The sequence below is a fragment of the Octopus sinensis genome, linkage group LG3 (genome assembly GCF_006345805.1).
Source record: "Octopus sinensis linkage group LG3, ASM634580v1, whole genome shotgun sequence".
NCBI classification, from domain to species: Eukaryota; Metazoa; Mollusca; class Cephalopoda; order Octopoda; family Octopodidae; genus Octopus; species Octopus sinensis.
In genome coordinates this window covers 153,232,796-153,251,317 of record NC_042999.1, presented here as the reverse complement: position 1 = coordinate 153,251,317, position 18,522 = coordinate 153,232,796, and the positions used below count along the sequence as shown (strand labels likewise).

Here is an 18,522-nt window from a genome sequence, read left to right as displayed (position 1 = left end):
GTATCAGAGTCCATTTCTTGAAATATACCTTTAGAGGAAGTGCCCCAGCATGGCCACAGTCTTATAGAGTGAAACAAGAAGAATAATATACTTACAGCATCTTTAAGTATTTCTTCCTGAGAATAGATATGTGGCCTGTTTCCTCGTTCGTTGTCAATCACCACACCATATCTAACGAAGTAAATACACACATATATAATTACATATATCATTATAATTACAGTTAATCACAAGTATACTTTTATTAGTTCCTATTTAATAAATTTAATGTTTCTATTAGTTACCGGTAAGTTTACATTATAGCTGGTAAGGCTTAATATATATTAAGAGTATGTAGTGTTTTTTTATTATTAACTTTTGAATTATGAAATAATTAGTTTCACTAATAATTATTATATTATTCGTTAAATTAAATTCAATTGTGTTTTGTTTTGGAGAGAATTGAATATAAAGCTTTCACTTTTTTCTATAATAGTAACTATGGAAGACTGGTGGGATTATTATTTGTATGGACTTACAGATTGGTTGCTATTTAGTATATAATTTAGTTATAGCAGGTTTACTATTAATACCTATTTCTTTATTACCCACAAGGGGCTAAACATAGAGTGGACAAACAAGGACAGACTTAGGTATTAAGTCGATTACATCGACCCCAGTGCGTAACTGGTACTTAATTTATCGACCCTGAAAGGATGAAAGGCAAAGCCAACCTCGGCGGGATTTGAACTCACAACGTAACGACAGACGAAATACGACTACGCATTTCGCCCGGCGTGCTAACGTTTCTGCCAGCTCGACGCCTTTACTATTAATACCGATACAGATGTACAAAGATTTATGTGTTTCTTGTTGAAGTTTAATTTTAAAGTTAGTGTTTAATTCTGCCAGTATTTAGATTGAATATTGTTGTACATAGGGTAAATGTATTTGAAATTTGTTTGCATGTTTTGTTCCCAAACAGCACTTCATTTAGTGCTGTTGATACTGCCGGATTGAATGGTACTACCCAGGTGTCGAAACCTTCCATGTGGTGCCAACAAGAGCACTTTTTACATGCTGCTGCTAATGTCATCATCATCATCATCTAGCGTCCGCTTTCCATGCTAGCATGGGTTAGACGGTTCAACTGGGGTCTGGGAAGCCAGAAGGCTGCACCAGGCCCAGTCTGATCTGGCAATGTTTCTATGGCTGGATGCCCTTCCTAACACCAACCACAATGTGATTGTAAATTTTTAGAATGACATAAGATAGGTGTGAAAGTCCAGATCTGGCTGGTTTAAATAACACAGATTGAATTTTTATGCCAGATATGGCCAGTTTAAAAACGTTAAAGGGTTACTTTCGTTACTGTATTTATTTTGAGATGCTCTGTGTTTCTTCCAATTAATTTAAATATAACAAAGAATTTAGTAAAATAACTTTGTTATCATTAAGCTAGTATTAGAAACATAAACTGTGGCTAAGGTTTGGTGGAATATTTTAATTCAGAACTTTTGAAAACAAAACATTTGTACTACAGAACCAGCAGCAATTTCTGCCAGGTTGGTATCAAAAGGGTTAAAAATTGTTTCTCTATTATATATTTTAACCCTTTTGTTACCATATCCCTGTTGGGATGTTTTGTGTTTCTTTCAATTAATTTTAAATATAACAAAGAATTTAGTAAAATAACTCAGTCATCACTAAGCTAGTGTTAGGAACATAAATTGTGACTAAGGTTTGGTGGGAGATTTTAATTCAAAACTTGTGAAAACAAGACATTTGTACTACAGAGCCAGAGCTGGTTTCAACCAGGTTGGTAACGAAAGGGTTAAAGGGTTATTGTTAGCTTATATTAAATTTCACAGACTCCTAATATATTAATGGAGTTTTATTCTTCTACTTAATTTTTGCCCAGAATATTAATGGCGTAAAAGAAGTGACACCTCAGTTGGTAACAGTAATGTAATTAAGTAATTTTTTCCGTGGCTGGAACTGAGATGACAGTGAAAGATTAATAAACAAACAAGCAAAAATCATAAAATCTCAATTGTACATACACATCAGGGGGTCTGATAGCTTTTACTTCTCCTTCATAAAACAGTCCATCTCTGAACAAGAGGACACGTAAGCCATCCTTCAAGTCTTCTTTCTCGATAGTACAGCATCGTGGTTCTGTAAAACAGTAGGAATGCATATTTATTTTTTATTTCATTTTGTACAGAAAGAAAAACATAAGCTTGTACATATACTCTATAATTTGCATTAAACATCTATGGTCCTGGCATGGGTTGGGCAGTTTGACAGGAGACAACAGGTCTGAAGACTGCTTTGTGCTCCAGGGTTTACTTTGGTCTGGTTTCTGGAGCTCGATGTCTTTTCTAATGCCAACCACTTTACAGCACTTACACACACTTAAAACTTACATGAGAGAGAGGGAGGCAGAGAGAGGGAGAGAGAGATAGAGAGTGAGGGAGAGTGAGAGAAGCATCAGGCTCCGATTGCCTGTTTTGGCATGGTTTCTATGACCGGTTGCCCTGCCTAGGGACTTTTTACATGTTATAAGCCACCTGACATTGATTCAAAGAGCAGCTCATTCATTCATCTGTATCAGTGTGTGTGTGTGTTTGCATGTGTACAAATGTATGCACATACAAATATGGATAAATATTTGGCTGTTGGCATGTTCAAAGATAAAACCAGTTATATTGGACGTGTATGCTATTTAACACTCATCATCATCGTTTAATGTCCACTTTCCATGCTAGCATGGGTTGGACGATTTGACTGAGGGCTAGCGAACCAGATTGCTGCACCAGGCTCCAATCTTGATCAGGCAGAGTTTCTACAGCTGGTTGCCCTTCCTAATGCCAACCACTCTGAGAGTGTAGTGGGTGCTTTTATGTGCCACCGGCACGGGTGCCAGTTAGGCGGTACTGGCAATGACCTCGCTCAAATGTTTTTACACGTGCCTCCGACACAAGTGCCAGTAAGGCGATGCTGGTAACGATCATGCTCAAATGGTACCTTTTACGTGCCACCAGCATGGAAGCCAGTTAGCCACTCTGGCAATGATCACGCTCAGATGGTGCTCTTAGCACCCTACTAGCACGGGGCTCAAGTGCCAGTAAGGTGACACTGGTAACGATCACACTCGAATGGTGCCTTTTATGTGCCACTGGTACGGAAGCTGTTTAGCTGCTCTGTCAACGCTGTGCAGCAATATACCTAATATTTAATCAAACCTACCAGGGGTTGCTGTTCTTTCTCTGAGAGCACTAAGAGGTATGTTGTCTCCATCACTGCTACTGAAGTCGCTAGCCTCTCCTTCATTTTCACTCGACTCTTGTCGGAAAGATGGCAAACGTAGTTTGGAGTTTTCAAAAGCTGAGAACTGAAAAACAAATAAAATGTAATTAATTAATTAATTAACTAGTACATCACAACTTCCTTTATTAGATTTCACAGAAATATTTCTTCAATAATTTTACAAGAATAATTTTTAGTATTGTTTTGAAAGTAAGTGATTCCAGTCTGTGTTCAAAGAATCATGCACTCCACATTCTCAAAGAACTTTTTCTGTATTCTTTTATTTTTACCTTCTTAAAACAATATTAATCATTTCCTAAACTCTGTGAGGTAAGAATATCACCAAAAGTGATAAAAAGAAGGCAAAGTTGATTTTGGTGGGATTTGATCTCAGAAAATTAAGGGCTGAAACAGATACCATAAAGTGTTTTGTCCAATGCTGTAACATTGCTGCCAGCTCCTCTACCCTACTACTACTACTAATAATAATAATAAAATAATAATAATAATAATCATCATCATCATAATCATCATTTGATGTCCGTTGTCCATGTTGGCATGAGTTAGATGGTTTGACCAGGGCTGGCAAGCTGGAAGGCTGCACTACTATATGCACAAGGCCCAAAATTTTGTGAGGTGTGGCTAATTGATTACAACAACCCCAGTGCTCAACTGGTCCTTATTTTACTAACCCGGAAAGGATGTAAGGCAAAGTCAACATCTGCAGAATTTGAACTTGGAATGTAAAAAGACAGATTAATGTTGCTAAGCACTGCTTCCAGCATGCTAACAACCCTGCCAGCTTGCCACCTTCAGAATAATAATAATAATAATAATAATAATAATAATAATTCTTTCTACTAAAGGCACAAGACCTGAAATTTGTGGGGAGGGGACTAGTTGATTACAATGACCCCCAGTGTATCACTGCTACTTAATTTATCAACCCTGAAAGGACGAATGGCAAAGTCAACCTTGGTGGAATTTGAACTCAGAATGTAGTGATTGGTGAAATACCACTAAGCATTTCACCCGGTGTGCTAACGATTCTGCCATCTTGCTACCTTAATTATAATAATAATGGGTTCAAATTTAGCCACAAGGGCAGCTGTTTTGGGGGAGGGGATGAGTTGACTACATCGATCCCAGTAATAATAATAATAATAATAATAACAACAACAATAATAATAATAATCCTTTCTACTATAGGCATAAGGACTGAAATTTGGTGGGCGGGGACTATCTGACTACTTCAAACCCAGGATTTCACTGGTGCTTAATTTATCGACCCCAAAAGGATGAAAGACAAAGTTGACCTCAGCAGAATTTGAACTCGGAACATAACGATATTTCATCCAAGCATTTCATCCAGCATGCTAACAATTCTGCCAGCTCACCATATTAATGATAATAATAATTCTTAAGGCAACCTATAAAGTCTGCACCAGATATACCAGGATTTAGTTTTATCTGTAAATATTCAGCGTTCTCTTATATGTCTGTCTATAAATGATACAATACTATATCTGTCTAGGTGTGCTCCAACCTGTTAAGAGGAACTTCATTCAAAGAGACAATAGATTTTGGAACAATTTTGGGATATGTGGCATTTCTACTCAACAAGATAAGGATTTCTTAGAATGACGGTTGCAGGTGCAGGAGTGGCTGTGTGGTAAGTAGCTTGCTTACCAACCACATGGTTTTGGGTTCAGTTCTACTGCCTAGCACTTTGGACAAGTGTCTTCTATTATGGCCTCAGGCCGACCAAAGCCCTGTGAGTGGATTTGGTAGACGGAAACTGAAAGCCTGCCGTATATATGTATATATATATGTATGTATGTGTGTGTGTATATATTTGTGTGTCTGTGTTTGTCTCCACAACATTGCTAGGCAACCGATGGTGGTGTGTTTACATCCCCGTAACTTAGCAGTTCGGCAAAAGAAACTGATAGAATAAGTACTAAGCTTCCAAAGAATAAGTCTTTTGGTCGATTTGCTCGACTAAAAGTGGTGCTCCAGCATGGCCACAGTCAAATGACTGAAACAAGTAAAAGAGAAGTATTTATAGAAAACTGAAATAATTTCAAAGTAACTCATATGACCCTAAGATGTGATCATCATAGTATGTTTAGGTAAACTGAGGTCAGGTACCTTTATTCTAAAATGTGGTTTAAGTGTAGTCTCTACAGGTAACGGTAAGTTAGCTGTTGGCATCAACCAAGAACATCTCTGATACATACTGGTTCACTTCCTATTCTCATAATTCTACAACCAACTTGAGGCCAAAGTTTCAGTGACATGCCTCAAAGGACAAGAGCTGGTATCAGAATGGGACCGAAGAACTTGCCAAAAGGTGGCTTCAGACGGTGCAACATAGTGGCCTCTACTTTGAATGATAGGCTGCTTTTGTTGTAAGTTAATGAATAAATCAAATAAATTACCAAAAGATTACAAAACTTTTGATTCAACACAATAGTAATGATCCTACTAGGTGAGCTGATTCATGATGTCTTCCTCCCACCACTTCCCAGCTGGCGCAAATGCACAGACGGGGAGCTAAAGACCAGGGCAACGACAATAAAGGAGGACCTCTCCGAACTCTCAGGTCCACAGGTGGTCAGTCTGCGCAGATGGAACCTCGAATGGCTCACCATCTCCAGTGACCTCGCACAGGACCGTCGAGCATGGGCCGCCATGGTTCTTGATGCCGTTAGGACCAGAGAAGAAGCCAACTCAACCCGCCCTCGGTGAACACCGTCACAAGTACAAGTAAGTACTACTGAGTTTGACATACTGTAAACCAGAGTAAAATTATATTACGTGATACCACAGTATCTAGAAGCTATTCTGCTTCTTAATTTTGGTGTAGATGTAATAACAAATACATACATAATACAACGAAATATATACATTATATATATATACATATATAGACATGCACATTCATTATAATAAAAATTGACAACATCAATAAGAAGCAAAACCATAGCCATTCACAGAAAACAATAAAAACATTAACAGAAAATAAAAGGTTTATTACCATTTTTATGATGGCAGAATGAGATTAATATCAACTAAATCATGGATTAGTTAAGTAATTAATTTAATATTAACTAAGACAGTGATTAGTTAGGAAATGGAAATGAAGGATAATTAGGGTTTCATGTGAAGCTTGTTTGAATATCATTCAGATTATAGATTAGCCATAACAATAACACTGATTAGTTAGGAGATATTACAAAGGTTCTGGATGATAACGTAATTAGACTGCAGAGTTAATATAGATCTTGAAAGGGCAACAGGAACTCGTGTTTGAATGCAGTTCTTTAAAGGTTCTGTAGTGAAGACAGGCATGGCAGAATCATCAGCAGTCTCTTTTCTATAATGGTCACCATAATAATAATAATAATAATAATAATAATAATAATAGTTAGAATTATTTCTTTTAACCCAAATATATTCTCACCCACCCATGCTATATAATGAAAGGATTATAGTTAGAGTAATTGACTCGAGTCTTATGTGGGCTACAAAGGTTTTGTCAAACATCTTGAGGGTTAATCATTAATCAAGTTAAACTTGGCAGGATTTGAAGAAAGACTGAAGACAAATCAAACTAGAGAAAAAGCAATTTGTCCAGTAGTTTGTTGCTTTTACTGAATAATAATAATAACCATAATAATAACCAAGTTTGAGAAATACATTGGAGAAACTGGAAATTACACGAGAGCAGAGCATACCCAAAAAACTGCTCTATTGGGGACAGCTAAGATTTTGAGGTTGGTACTTGGGTGTTGAATATCTTCCATGATACTTAACACCTAATTACCAAGTCTTATAATTCATGGATGCTGTCTGCACTCGTGGAATTAACCAGAGCAAATAAGATTGTGAGCTCTGACAAGTAAAATATGATGATAATAATAATAATAATAACTCTTTTTGCTTAAGCCAAAAAACTTAAAATTTTAGAGATGAAGATAGTTGATGAAATCGACCCCAGAGCTCAAAAAGTACTTATGTATCAGTTCGGAGTACTTATGTATCAGAGATGTTCTTGGTTGATGCCAACAGCTAACTTACCGTTACCTGTAGAGACTACACTTAAACCACATTTTAGAATAAAGGTACCTGACCTCAGTTTACCTAAACATACTATGATGATCACATCTTAGGGTCATATGAGTTACTTTGAAGTTATTTCAGTTTTCTATAAATACTTCTCTTTTACTTGTTTCAGTCATTTGACTGTGGCCATGCTGGAGCACCGCTTTTAGTCGAGCAAATCGACCAAAAGACTTATTCTTTGGACTTATTCTTATTCAGTTCTCAGCTTGGCTGGATCAAGGCAAACTGGATCAAAGCAAACACATGGCAGATTGTGAAGTTAGGATGTAAAAAGCCAGAGAAATGCCACTTAATATCATTTTTACATCATGCTTGTGATTTTGATATCTTTTCAACTTCATGATAATAATAAATCTAAATTTTACCACAAGGTGCACAATTTTAAGAGGAGGGGCAACTAAATTACATTAACCCCACTGCTGGACTGATATTTTATTTTATTGGTCCCAAAAGGAAGAAAGACAATGTCGAGCTCATCGGAATTTGAACTCGGTACATAAAGTGCCAGAAGGAAGGTTGTTGAGTATTTTGTCTAACATGCTAATGATTCTGCCAGTAAGGAAGCTAATTAAAGAAATTAACAGAAGCAAGAGTGAAATATTTGCAATCATCGTCTGGGAAGTAATTAATAGTTTAATTAGTAAGGTAGGCTGATTGGTTAAGGCAGGAAGGAGCACAGAGATATGGGGGAGCATTTTAGTGAATGAGATGCAAGGGGTGGATTTGAGAGAGGGAGAGAGAGAGAGAGAGAGAGAGAGAGAGAGAGAGAAAGAAAGAGAGGGGAAGGGAGAGACTGAGAGAAAGAGAGAGAGAGAGAGATTAAAGCAGTACTTACTGCCGAGGCTGAACGACAAGTGTGGTACGAAATGGATGTTGCTGTAGAATTGGAAGCTGACGAAGAAATAGCTACTGTTTTGGTAGAACTTGAAGACGATGTTGCAGTTGAGCTGCTGTTGTTGTTGTTGCTGCTGCTGCTGTTCTTGGTGTTAGAGGTGGTAACACTCATAGTGGTGACAGTGCTGCTGTTGACAGACATGCTGTTGGCGCCAGCCGTTGTCACGTTGCACTCCATTGCAGCCGGTACGTTTTTACGAGCAGCTTTGTTGTATTTCTCTTTCACTTTCTCCGAAAGTTTACGCACGCTCTTCACCTTTGGTTGACCTGAGCCCTGTGCACTGGTGACATTAGGGACTGAACTCAAATCGCCAGCATTGCTAGCTGTTCTACTGGTGCTGGTGCCAATGCTAGCAGCAACAGTAACAGAGGTACCAGGTGCGCTGGCATTATTCTTACCAGAAGCACTACTCGATCGATTGTTCCGAGTGCTCGACTTGCCCAAATTGACATTATTTGCACTTGAGCTGCTGCCGCTGGTGGACAAGGAATTTTGCATGGAAGTACAGTTCTGTGCAGAACCCCGGATGTTATTGGGCGACGGCTGTGGGCTGGAGTCATTCAAAAAGATGCGCTCACTGCGACGACGACTGCACCAGTCTTCTTCTATGTAAAATGGCTTTAAACGCACATCGTTTTTAAACTGCAAAAATAGCAGTTGTATAAAGAAGGGGTACACAAGCACACTGCATGTTCAATGTCATACATTTTGTAAATGGAATACTTATGTCTAAACAACTCTAAGCTTTTACTGAGATCTTTGTAAACTACTGACATGGATTGTTCTAGATACAAATTTGATCATTAAAAGTTCAATTTCAGCATTTGAATATTTTCTTATAAATATCATTTTTATCAATTGCAGCATGGAAGGTGTTTATAAGCCATTTAAGAAACACACAAAAACCATTAGATTCACTTCAACATTTAAATTTAATTTGTCAAAATATTTTCATCACTTTGAGACCACGACCTGTTCACTGACAAAACTTTATGCTGCACAAAGTTTTGTCAGTGAACAGGTCGCGGTCTCAAAGCGACGAAAATATTTTGACAAATTAAATTTAAATGTTGAAGTGAATCTAATGGTTTTTGTGTGTTTCTTAAATGGCTTATAAACACCTTCCACGCTGCAATTGTTTTCGTTCCAGCACACGATCTCAAATCAAGTCACTCTCTATGCAAGTACATCTCCGTAATTATTTTTATCCATTTCAAACTAGAATACATACATGATAGGTCTATGTGCATGTGTATCATGTGTGTGTGTGTGTGTGTGTGTATGGGGGAGTAAGAGAAGCTGATGCTGTCTAGCTCCTGGTCTGGTCAACCATGAAAGAGCAAGCATACCTATAAATATATATTCTACCTGTGAACATTCTCTTTGTGTATTAGGAAAACTAGATAATCCTTCTTTTTCAAGACAGTAAACTGTAATTTGAAGATGACTTGGTTTCTATTTCTAGCAAGCCATGTAACTACATGAAAGCTCTCTCAATAATTCATCACTGGGTGTCTATTTTAATATGCCATTTTGATATCAAATTCAAGTAAATTTGTTCTGCCATGCAAGCTGACCATTATTATTTTTATTTCCAGACCATTGCTATTAAAATTCTCAAGACTTCATGTTTGACATTAGGGTGTCTAATACCATAACTAACATAACAAATGGTGTCTTTAACTGATTTTACGACAGTTATTCAACTTGTGTTCAAGACAATCACAACACATAAAACAGAAAAACAAATACAAGTCATGGATTAGAGTGCTGTTATTGAGCTTATCATAAAAGATAGGTGCAGGTTTGGATGTAGCGTTAAATAGTTATAACCCCGAGCAAACCAATATCTTGTGAGTGAATTTGGCTCATGGAAACTGTGTGGAAGCCTCTTGTCTATGTATATGTGTGTGTGTGTGTGTGGTGTGTGTGTGTGTGTGGTGTGTGTGTGTGTGTGTGTGTATATATATATATATATATATATATATATATATATATATATATATAATTGCTATTATGCAAAAGTATCGTAAGTCCAAAATGTTGCTTTTTTCAGAAAATTAAAAAATAATTTCACCATTCCATAGCTAAAATTCTTTGACAATTTTTGATACCTTGGCATCTGAAGCAGCTGGAGATATGATAATTTGACCAGAAGAACCAGCTATTGCAAGCAAAAATAAATATTGAAAAAAACAAAAAACCATTTGGCCAAATTTGGACATACGATAGCTTAATATGATAGCAATGATATATATATATATATATATATATATATATATATATATATATGAATTTTTTGTGTATTGAGATAAAAAAAACCAAGGCTGTATAGCTATTAGAGCATTTATAGATAGAAGATCAATAGACCTTTTATCTGTATAGATATTAGATCTTCTTTCTATAAATGCTCTAATATCTATACAGCCCTGGTTTTTTTATCTCATTACGCAAAAAATTCATATATACACACGCTGACATAGAACCAACATTGAACCCTTTATTCGCAATATTGCCGAATCTGGAATTTAACTATGGTCTGTCTATAGCACTTATTCAGCATTACCTGACACCTCCGAGTCTCAATGACACCATTATCTCATATATATATATATATGTATGTATGTAAGAAATTATGTCATTAACATCATTGGCTTACAGTTGTTTCTGCTATAAGAGTCATAGTCATAGTTGAATGCTTGCATTTCATGTTTGAAGCTCTGATACTCAAGCATTCAATCATGAGTGCATTGCATCTTATAGCAGAAACAGTCGTAAGCTAATGGAACACATGACAATTTCCTCCTCCTTTATCATTTTAATTTCTTTTTACTGTGCTGTACTTGGCTTATACTTCATTCCAATATGTACATTAAGTTCTAATACCAGGTTATTAAATTCGCTATGCCTAAGTGAAATAAAAAATAGATATGTATGCATCATTGTGTTTGCCCCGTTCCCATCTCAAATACTTGTAAAGCAGTATTGGTTTGTTTATGTCGTTATAATGTGGTCATAATAACTAATAGAATACCCAATTTTAAAAAATAAGTATGTAGAGTTGGGGTGGCTATTTGTTTGACTAAACTGGTTGAAGCTATGCTGCAGTATGGCTGCAGTTCAAAAACTGAAATAAGTAAACAAAGCTTTCTCCCACTCATTTGGTGCAAAAGACCATCTTTTTTTCATTTTGGTCATTATCACAATGGTACATATGATAATTTCTTCATTAACCACAAGAGATGGAACTGCACATGCAATGATATCATCATCATCATCTAACACCATTCCTAACAGACAAAATTCAAACAAAGGAATGGTTGCATTTAAATGAGTGTCAAACCTTTCTAAGGAAAATAAATGGGGCTTCACTGATGAAAATAAGATTTAGTCATGCATGGTACCAATCTGCTCTGTCAAACCCTTTTGATACCAAACTACTTGAGACTGCCCCTAGTTCTAAGATCCTATTTTAAAGTAATCTAAATTAAAACCTGTCATTAACATTCATGGTGATTTATGCTTCAAACATGAGCTTAACCCTTTCGTTACCAACCTGGCTGAAACCAGCTCTGGCTCAGTGGTACCAATGTCTTGTTTTCATAAGTTTTGAATTAAAATCTTCCACCAGACCTTAGTCACAATTTGTTCCTAATACTAGCTTAATGATAACTAAGTTATTTTACTAAATTCTTTGTTATATTTAAAATTAATAAAAAAAAAAACACATAGCATCTCAACAGAAATATGGTAACAAAAGGGTTAAAATATATAATAGAGAAATAATTCTTAACCCTTTTGATACCAACCTGGCAGAAATTGCCTCTGGTTCTGTAGTACAAATGCTTTGTTTTCAAAAGTTCTGAATTAAAATATTCCACCAAACCTTAGTCACAATTTATGTTCCTAACACTAGCTTAATGATAACTAAGTTATTTTACTAAATTCTTTGTTATATTTAAAATTAATTGAAAGAAACACAGAGCATCTCAAAATAAATACAGAAACGAAAGGGTTCATAATGACAAAATATTTTACTAAATCCCTCATTATTTTCAAAATTAAATGAAACAAAAGACAATGTATTTCCACAGAAATATGGTAACAAAAGGGTTAAAGTGATCTAAATTAATTCATGTTCCACACACCAGCTTAATAATGACAAAATATCTTACTAAAGTTTTCATTATCTTAGAAATTAGTCAAAAGAAAAGGCAGTGGTATTTCAACAAAAATAAAAAGGTTAAATAGGTAACAAAAATGATTTCAAAAAATTGAACAAATTTCAGTTTAAAATTATTGTGTGGGGAAGCAAAGGTGGAATGTCTAATGGCATTACTTTTTATTCTTGTATCCATGAAAGTAGATTACAAAAACATTGAGAGACTCGTTAAATGTCGTTAGTAATAAATGTTATGTGAAACAGGAAACCGAAGTGTACTCCTGTCTGAAACTGCTTAGTAATAAATAAATTACAATCTATATAGGTTGTCCATTTATTCAGCTAGACAAATGCACGCATACACTCACAAGAACATATTTAATAGTCGAACCTAAACTTATATCTTGAATATATTTTCTTTATATTGTTTAAAAGCAAGTTAAACCTAAAAGCTTTTGTGGTATCAGAAACAGAAAACCATTGCCAGTACACATGCACACACACACACGCACACAGAATACAATACACAAACATATACAAATACATACAGATCACAGTATATACAAACTCATTTACACACAAAAGAACAGTTTATCAAAGAGAACAGATCTATGGCTGGTTGCTCTTTCAAGTCACCAAACCTCACCAGTCTCAAAGCAAGGTAATATCTATTACAGACATGTATTGTTGGCAAGTTGTATAAAAGCAGCACTGCTTATATGAAGATAATATTTGTTCACAACAGGCATGTGATGACAAGACATGGAGTGCACACACATATGCATATCCTCATCATCATTTTACATCTGTTTTCTGTGCCGGCATGGGTTATCTTAGTCCAAGCCATAGTTGAATGGCAGACACTGCTCCTATAGGCTGATATGGGTCATTTGACTTCATGACTTGGTTTCTATGGCTGGATGTCCTTTCTAATACCAGCCATTCTACAAAGTGTACTGGGTGCATTTAGTAATGGCTCAAGCACTACACAGGTTGTCTGCCTCACCTGTCACCAATCATTTTGCCAAAACATTCAGTAATCATTGATATACTAATGACATGATGCAAAATTGGTTATAATGGAAACCGACGAAACAATTGTAAACGAAGCATTAAACACAGTTTGCTAACTCCATTCTTTGATGTTTTTTTATTATTATATATACTCAATGGATACATTTTTATTTTTAGATTATTGGAGCTGTGGTGTCTCAAGAGACTTTTCAACCTTTCAAATTTCAGATCTGTGGGAGTGTTTCAGGAGTTAAATATCTAGAATGTATATCCTAATTCACTTACTATATATATAATCTTTAAATCCATTTATGTCAAACATTTTTGGATGCGCTCATAAAAATCTATGCTATTTATTCTGGCTACCTCATATTATTCCCATTTTAAGGAGTAGATTTATAGGAATGTTATTAGTCTGGTGTCATTAGAGTGTACAAGTGTACAACGAATATAATAAGAACTTTTGGATCCAAAATTTCTTGTTATTACTACATATATATATAAATTCAAATTGTAAGAGTGGAACAGGTAAAATGCACACTACATGTGTTTCTTAACTAGCTGGAGTTCATGATGCAATTGTTCAGTATTGGAAACAGTGTATAATTCTCAATGCCAATAAATTATTATTGCATCTTATCATACACTGTCCACCTTTTGCTCTCTATAGCAGTCACATACTACTTAAAGCCTACAAACTTTCAACACTCAGATCCCTGGATCGTATTTATGTATATATATACACACACACACACACACACACACATACAGTTGAAACATTCCTGTCACAACCTGGGACCTTGAAGACTGCTTAAATGCAAGAAAGTATACTAGTCCCTTAATATTTGATATTCAATATTTCTTCTTTTCAATAAGACAATACTTCATTTCATTTTACTATATATACTATATATTCTATATTCTACATTAATATTATAAAGAATATAAATAAAACAAAAAACAGAGTTGGAATTCCTTTGAATAATATATATCCTTCTATACACAATCTTACAAACCCCTATATATATATATATATATATATATATATATAAACAAACACTTAAATACACAGCCCTCTTTATCCTTGCAGTGTACACACAAACAACCTCACAATTATACACATACACACATATTAAATAACCGTAACGCATTAACTCCCAAAAACACACACAAACTCGTTCAAACTCTATAATATAACCTCATAGACATTTCACTTTTAAAAGTATATCTAAATATACAAAGATGATAGAGGAGGAGTACAATAGATGTATGTATAATCTATATTAAATAAACTCATAGAAGCTGGCTTCCAAATCACAATTAGGCCTCAAGAATACAGAGAAGTGGTAGTCGGGGAAAAAAATTTTGAAATAAACAGGAAATATATCCTCGAGACCAGAGTAAGTTTTTAATCAAAGAAGTTTTTTTTTTTTAATCTGCAAGTTTAGATTTTTTCTTCATTTCTAGTTTCCCTCATTCTAATTCCTATATTTTCTGTTTGATAACAACAAGATTGTTTTATAAATTCAAAAACAAAAGTTAGCTTGTGTTTTCTATTCAGTAATACAATAATAACCACAACAAAAAACCAGAATTGTAGTTGGAGGCTATTTCAACACACACACACACACACACACACACACACATACTCAGGTAAATCTTTGTACATTCATTGAAGCATATACACAAACACACAAATTAATATTCAAATGCTTGATGGATGACAATTGGAGTTACATATTCATTTACACACACACACACACACACGTATAAATATATATTCACAAACCCACACATATGTTCATACATACAAATGCATGTATACAGGGTATATAAATTTACATACATACACACACAGATCTTTATTTTTTTTTAAAAGGTTTTAAGTTAAGTATATCATAGCATTTTCCGTGAATTATTTTTAAAGGAAGTTAAAGTATTATTCAAATTTATTATCACTGTTGCTGCTACCCTTTTATTATTACTAAACAAATCCTCATTATTATTATCATTGTTATTATTATTATCAAGAAACATTAAAACAAAAATGCTAAAGCAACTATACAAAACGAAACTCAATTTTTGAAACAGAATAAAACGAAGGAAAAAAAGCAAACTTATAAACAACTAAAGATTAAAACATAAGTATCTTTTCTTTGAGATGAAGTCGAGTTTTTATCGGTTCGTGCCTTTGTTTTTGTTTATAATACATTAAAAAAGGAAAAAAAAATGTTGATTCAAATTTAGAAAATAACTTAAGTTACAAAACCATTCAAAGAAGCTCACCTTTTCTAAAGTAAATAAACCATTACCAAAGAATCAAAGAATCCATAAGTAAAGAATATTGGTCGGTAATCTGTTTATTATTATTATTATTATTATTATCATCATTATTATTATTATTATTATTTTGTTTCTCTTTCTTGTTTTAGCTTCAATTTATATGGAATAACTTTGAATGGAAAGCCAGCAAGAATTTATTTCAGATTATTAAGTAAGTATATTATGGAATTTCAGGCCTTTTATTTCAAAGTCGGTTTATATGGATATGTATGTATTTTTTTCTCTTTAAAAGTATAAACACACACACAGACAAAGATATATAAATATATACACGAGTGCAGAGGTGTGTGTATGTATATGTTAGAAAAATAAAGTTGAAAATGGAAGAGGTTTTCAATATAAAATTTACTTTTCCATGTAATTTTTGCAAAAAAAAAATCCCCCAAAATTAAGAAAACTATATAAAAAAAAGATACTTCATATTAGAAGATAGAAAATGGATACAGGTTCAGAAAGAGAGAAAGAGTGGGGGAGTATTACGATGATCTTTATAATGAGATTGTGTTGTTTTGATGGTGATGGAGTAAATATGTATGGGAGGAGTGGGGAGAGATATTGGAAATCATGGTGTGGCATCTTAGAATTGTGGCATGGCAATGAGGATGCCAGAATGGCTGCGAGTACAGCTGTTGCCATCTGTGAAATATGGATGTGGAATATACAAAGTTTGATGATATAAAGGGTGATAAGAGGGTGCGGGTGGAGGGAGTAGGGCACAGTAATAGAAAAGCAAAAGGAAAGAGTATTTTTTAGTGGTGGTGGTGAAAAGTTAAAGGATAGAGAGGGAGAGTAAGGTAGGGAAGGAACAAGCAGAAAGAGATGAAGTGAGGGAGGGAGGGAGAGATACTATGAGGAGGAGTGAGAAGAAAGTGAAGAAGGTGAAGATGGTGATGATGATGATGATGACAATGATAATAGAGAAGAGGTACATGTGATATGAGAAGTAAATGTGGTTATGCGAGTAGAGTCATGACAGTAATAATGAGAACCACGTAAATATGAAACCAGTAGAGACAAAAAGCAATATGAAGGTTGGACACTGGAAAGGCACCCACCTGTAGAAAATCTGCCTCAATAAATTCCATCTGACTCATGCAAGCATGGAAAGGGGACATTAAATGATGAGAATACAGTAGCATCTTGATTTATGAATTTAATTCATTCCTGAAGGCTGTTAATCACCAGAAATGTTCGCAAATCAAAGCTATTTTTCTCATATGAAATTCAAGACATGGCATGGCAAATCTGAACAAAAGCCAGGAAATAACGGATGCTCTTGCAATGATATTCCCAGCTTGTCATCAACAGTTGTTGCCAGCTTACGTGTTCATTATTCAAGACACCGTTTGTCACCATGATGTTTCATGCTCGAGAAGTTGTTCTCAAATCAGTTTATTCATGATGGAGACATTTATAGACTAAAGTTCCACAATCAGTGTCTTTTGCCAAACTGTTAAATTATGGAGATGTGGACTAACCAACACTGGCTGTCAGTTATTGGCAGTTGGGGACAAAAGCTGGTTTAACACACACACAATTCACTCACATGGTACTGGTCAGCCTGGAGCTATAGAAAATATTTGCCCAAGGCGCCACATTATGAAACAGAACCCAAAGGACATGCTTGCAATGTGAGTTACTTCACCATACAACCAGGCCTGCACCAACTGATAATAATAATCCTTTCTATTATAGGCACAAGGCCTGAGATTTGAGGGCAGATGATTGTCAATCACATCAACCCCAGTATTTGACTGGTACTAAATTTATCGACCCTGAAAGGGTGAAAGGCAAAGTCGACCTCGGTGGTCTGAGTTTCAACTCAGAACATGAGGAAGGATGAAATACCACTAAGCATTTCGTCCAACATGCTAACGATTCTGCCAGCTCACCACCTTAAATAATGATTTACTGACACTTGTGTCTGTGGCACATGGAAAACATTCGAGCGAGGTCATTGCCAGTGCTGCTAGACTGGCTCCTGTGCAGGTGGCACATAAAAAACACCACTTGCGCATGGCTGTTGCCAGTACTGCTTGACTGGCCCTTGTGCCGGTGGCACATAAAAGCACCCACTACACTCTCGGAGTGGTTGGCGTTAGGAAGGGCATCCAGCTGTAGAAACTCTGCCAGATCAAGAGTGGAGCCTGGTGCAGCCATCTGGTTTGCCAGTCCTCAGTAAAATCGTCCAACCCATGCCAGCATGGAAAGCAGACGTTAAACAATGATGATGCTTTATGATGCAAACAGGAGAAATAGAACTCAAAATTTTAGTGTATATATATATATATATATATATATATATATATATATATATACATACACACACATACATCCATACACATGTATATATATACATGTGTGTATACACATGCACACCTGACTATATATTTTCTTAATATTTAGCAGTAGCAACAGAGTGACTTAAGGATTGAGATTTTCGTAAATGCAAACACATGAAACTCTCAGTCCCTGAGTTACTCAGTTGCTTCTGCTAAGAAAATATGATGATGATGATGATAATAATAATGATAATAACAACAACAATAAGAATAATAATAGTTTGAAATTTTGACACAAGGCCACCATTTTCATCGGAGTGAAGCAAGATGATTACAACAACCCTAGTGATCAACTTTTGACCCCAAAAGGGTGAAGGGCAAAAATCGACATTGGCAGGATTTGAACT

At 35.3% G+C, this 18,522-nt stretch overlaps 1 protein-coding gene across 1 annotated transcript in view; it reads right to left on the bottom strand.

The window, feature by feature from the left end:
* Positions 1–18,522, bottom strand: part of LOC115209110 (serine-rich adhesin for platelets-like) — a 130,667-nt gene that overhangs the window by 36,424 nt on the left and 75,721 nt on the right. The window contains exons 22-25 of the mRNA XM_029777237.2: positions 8,255–8,956; positions 3,232–3,376; positions 2,043–2,157; positions 96–171 (exon numbers count right to left, since the gene is read on the bottom strand). Coding sequence (XP_029633097.2) covers positions 96–171; positions 2,043–2,157; positions 3,232–3,376; positions 8,255–8,956 — 1,038 coding nt within the window. The remainder of the gene's footprint in view (positions 1–95; positions 172–2,042; positions 2,158–3,231; positions 3,377–8,254; positions 8,957–18,522) is intronic.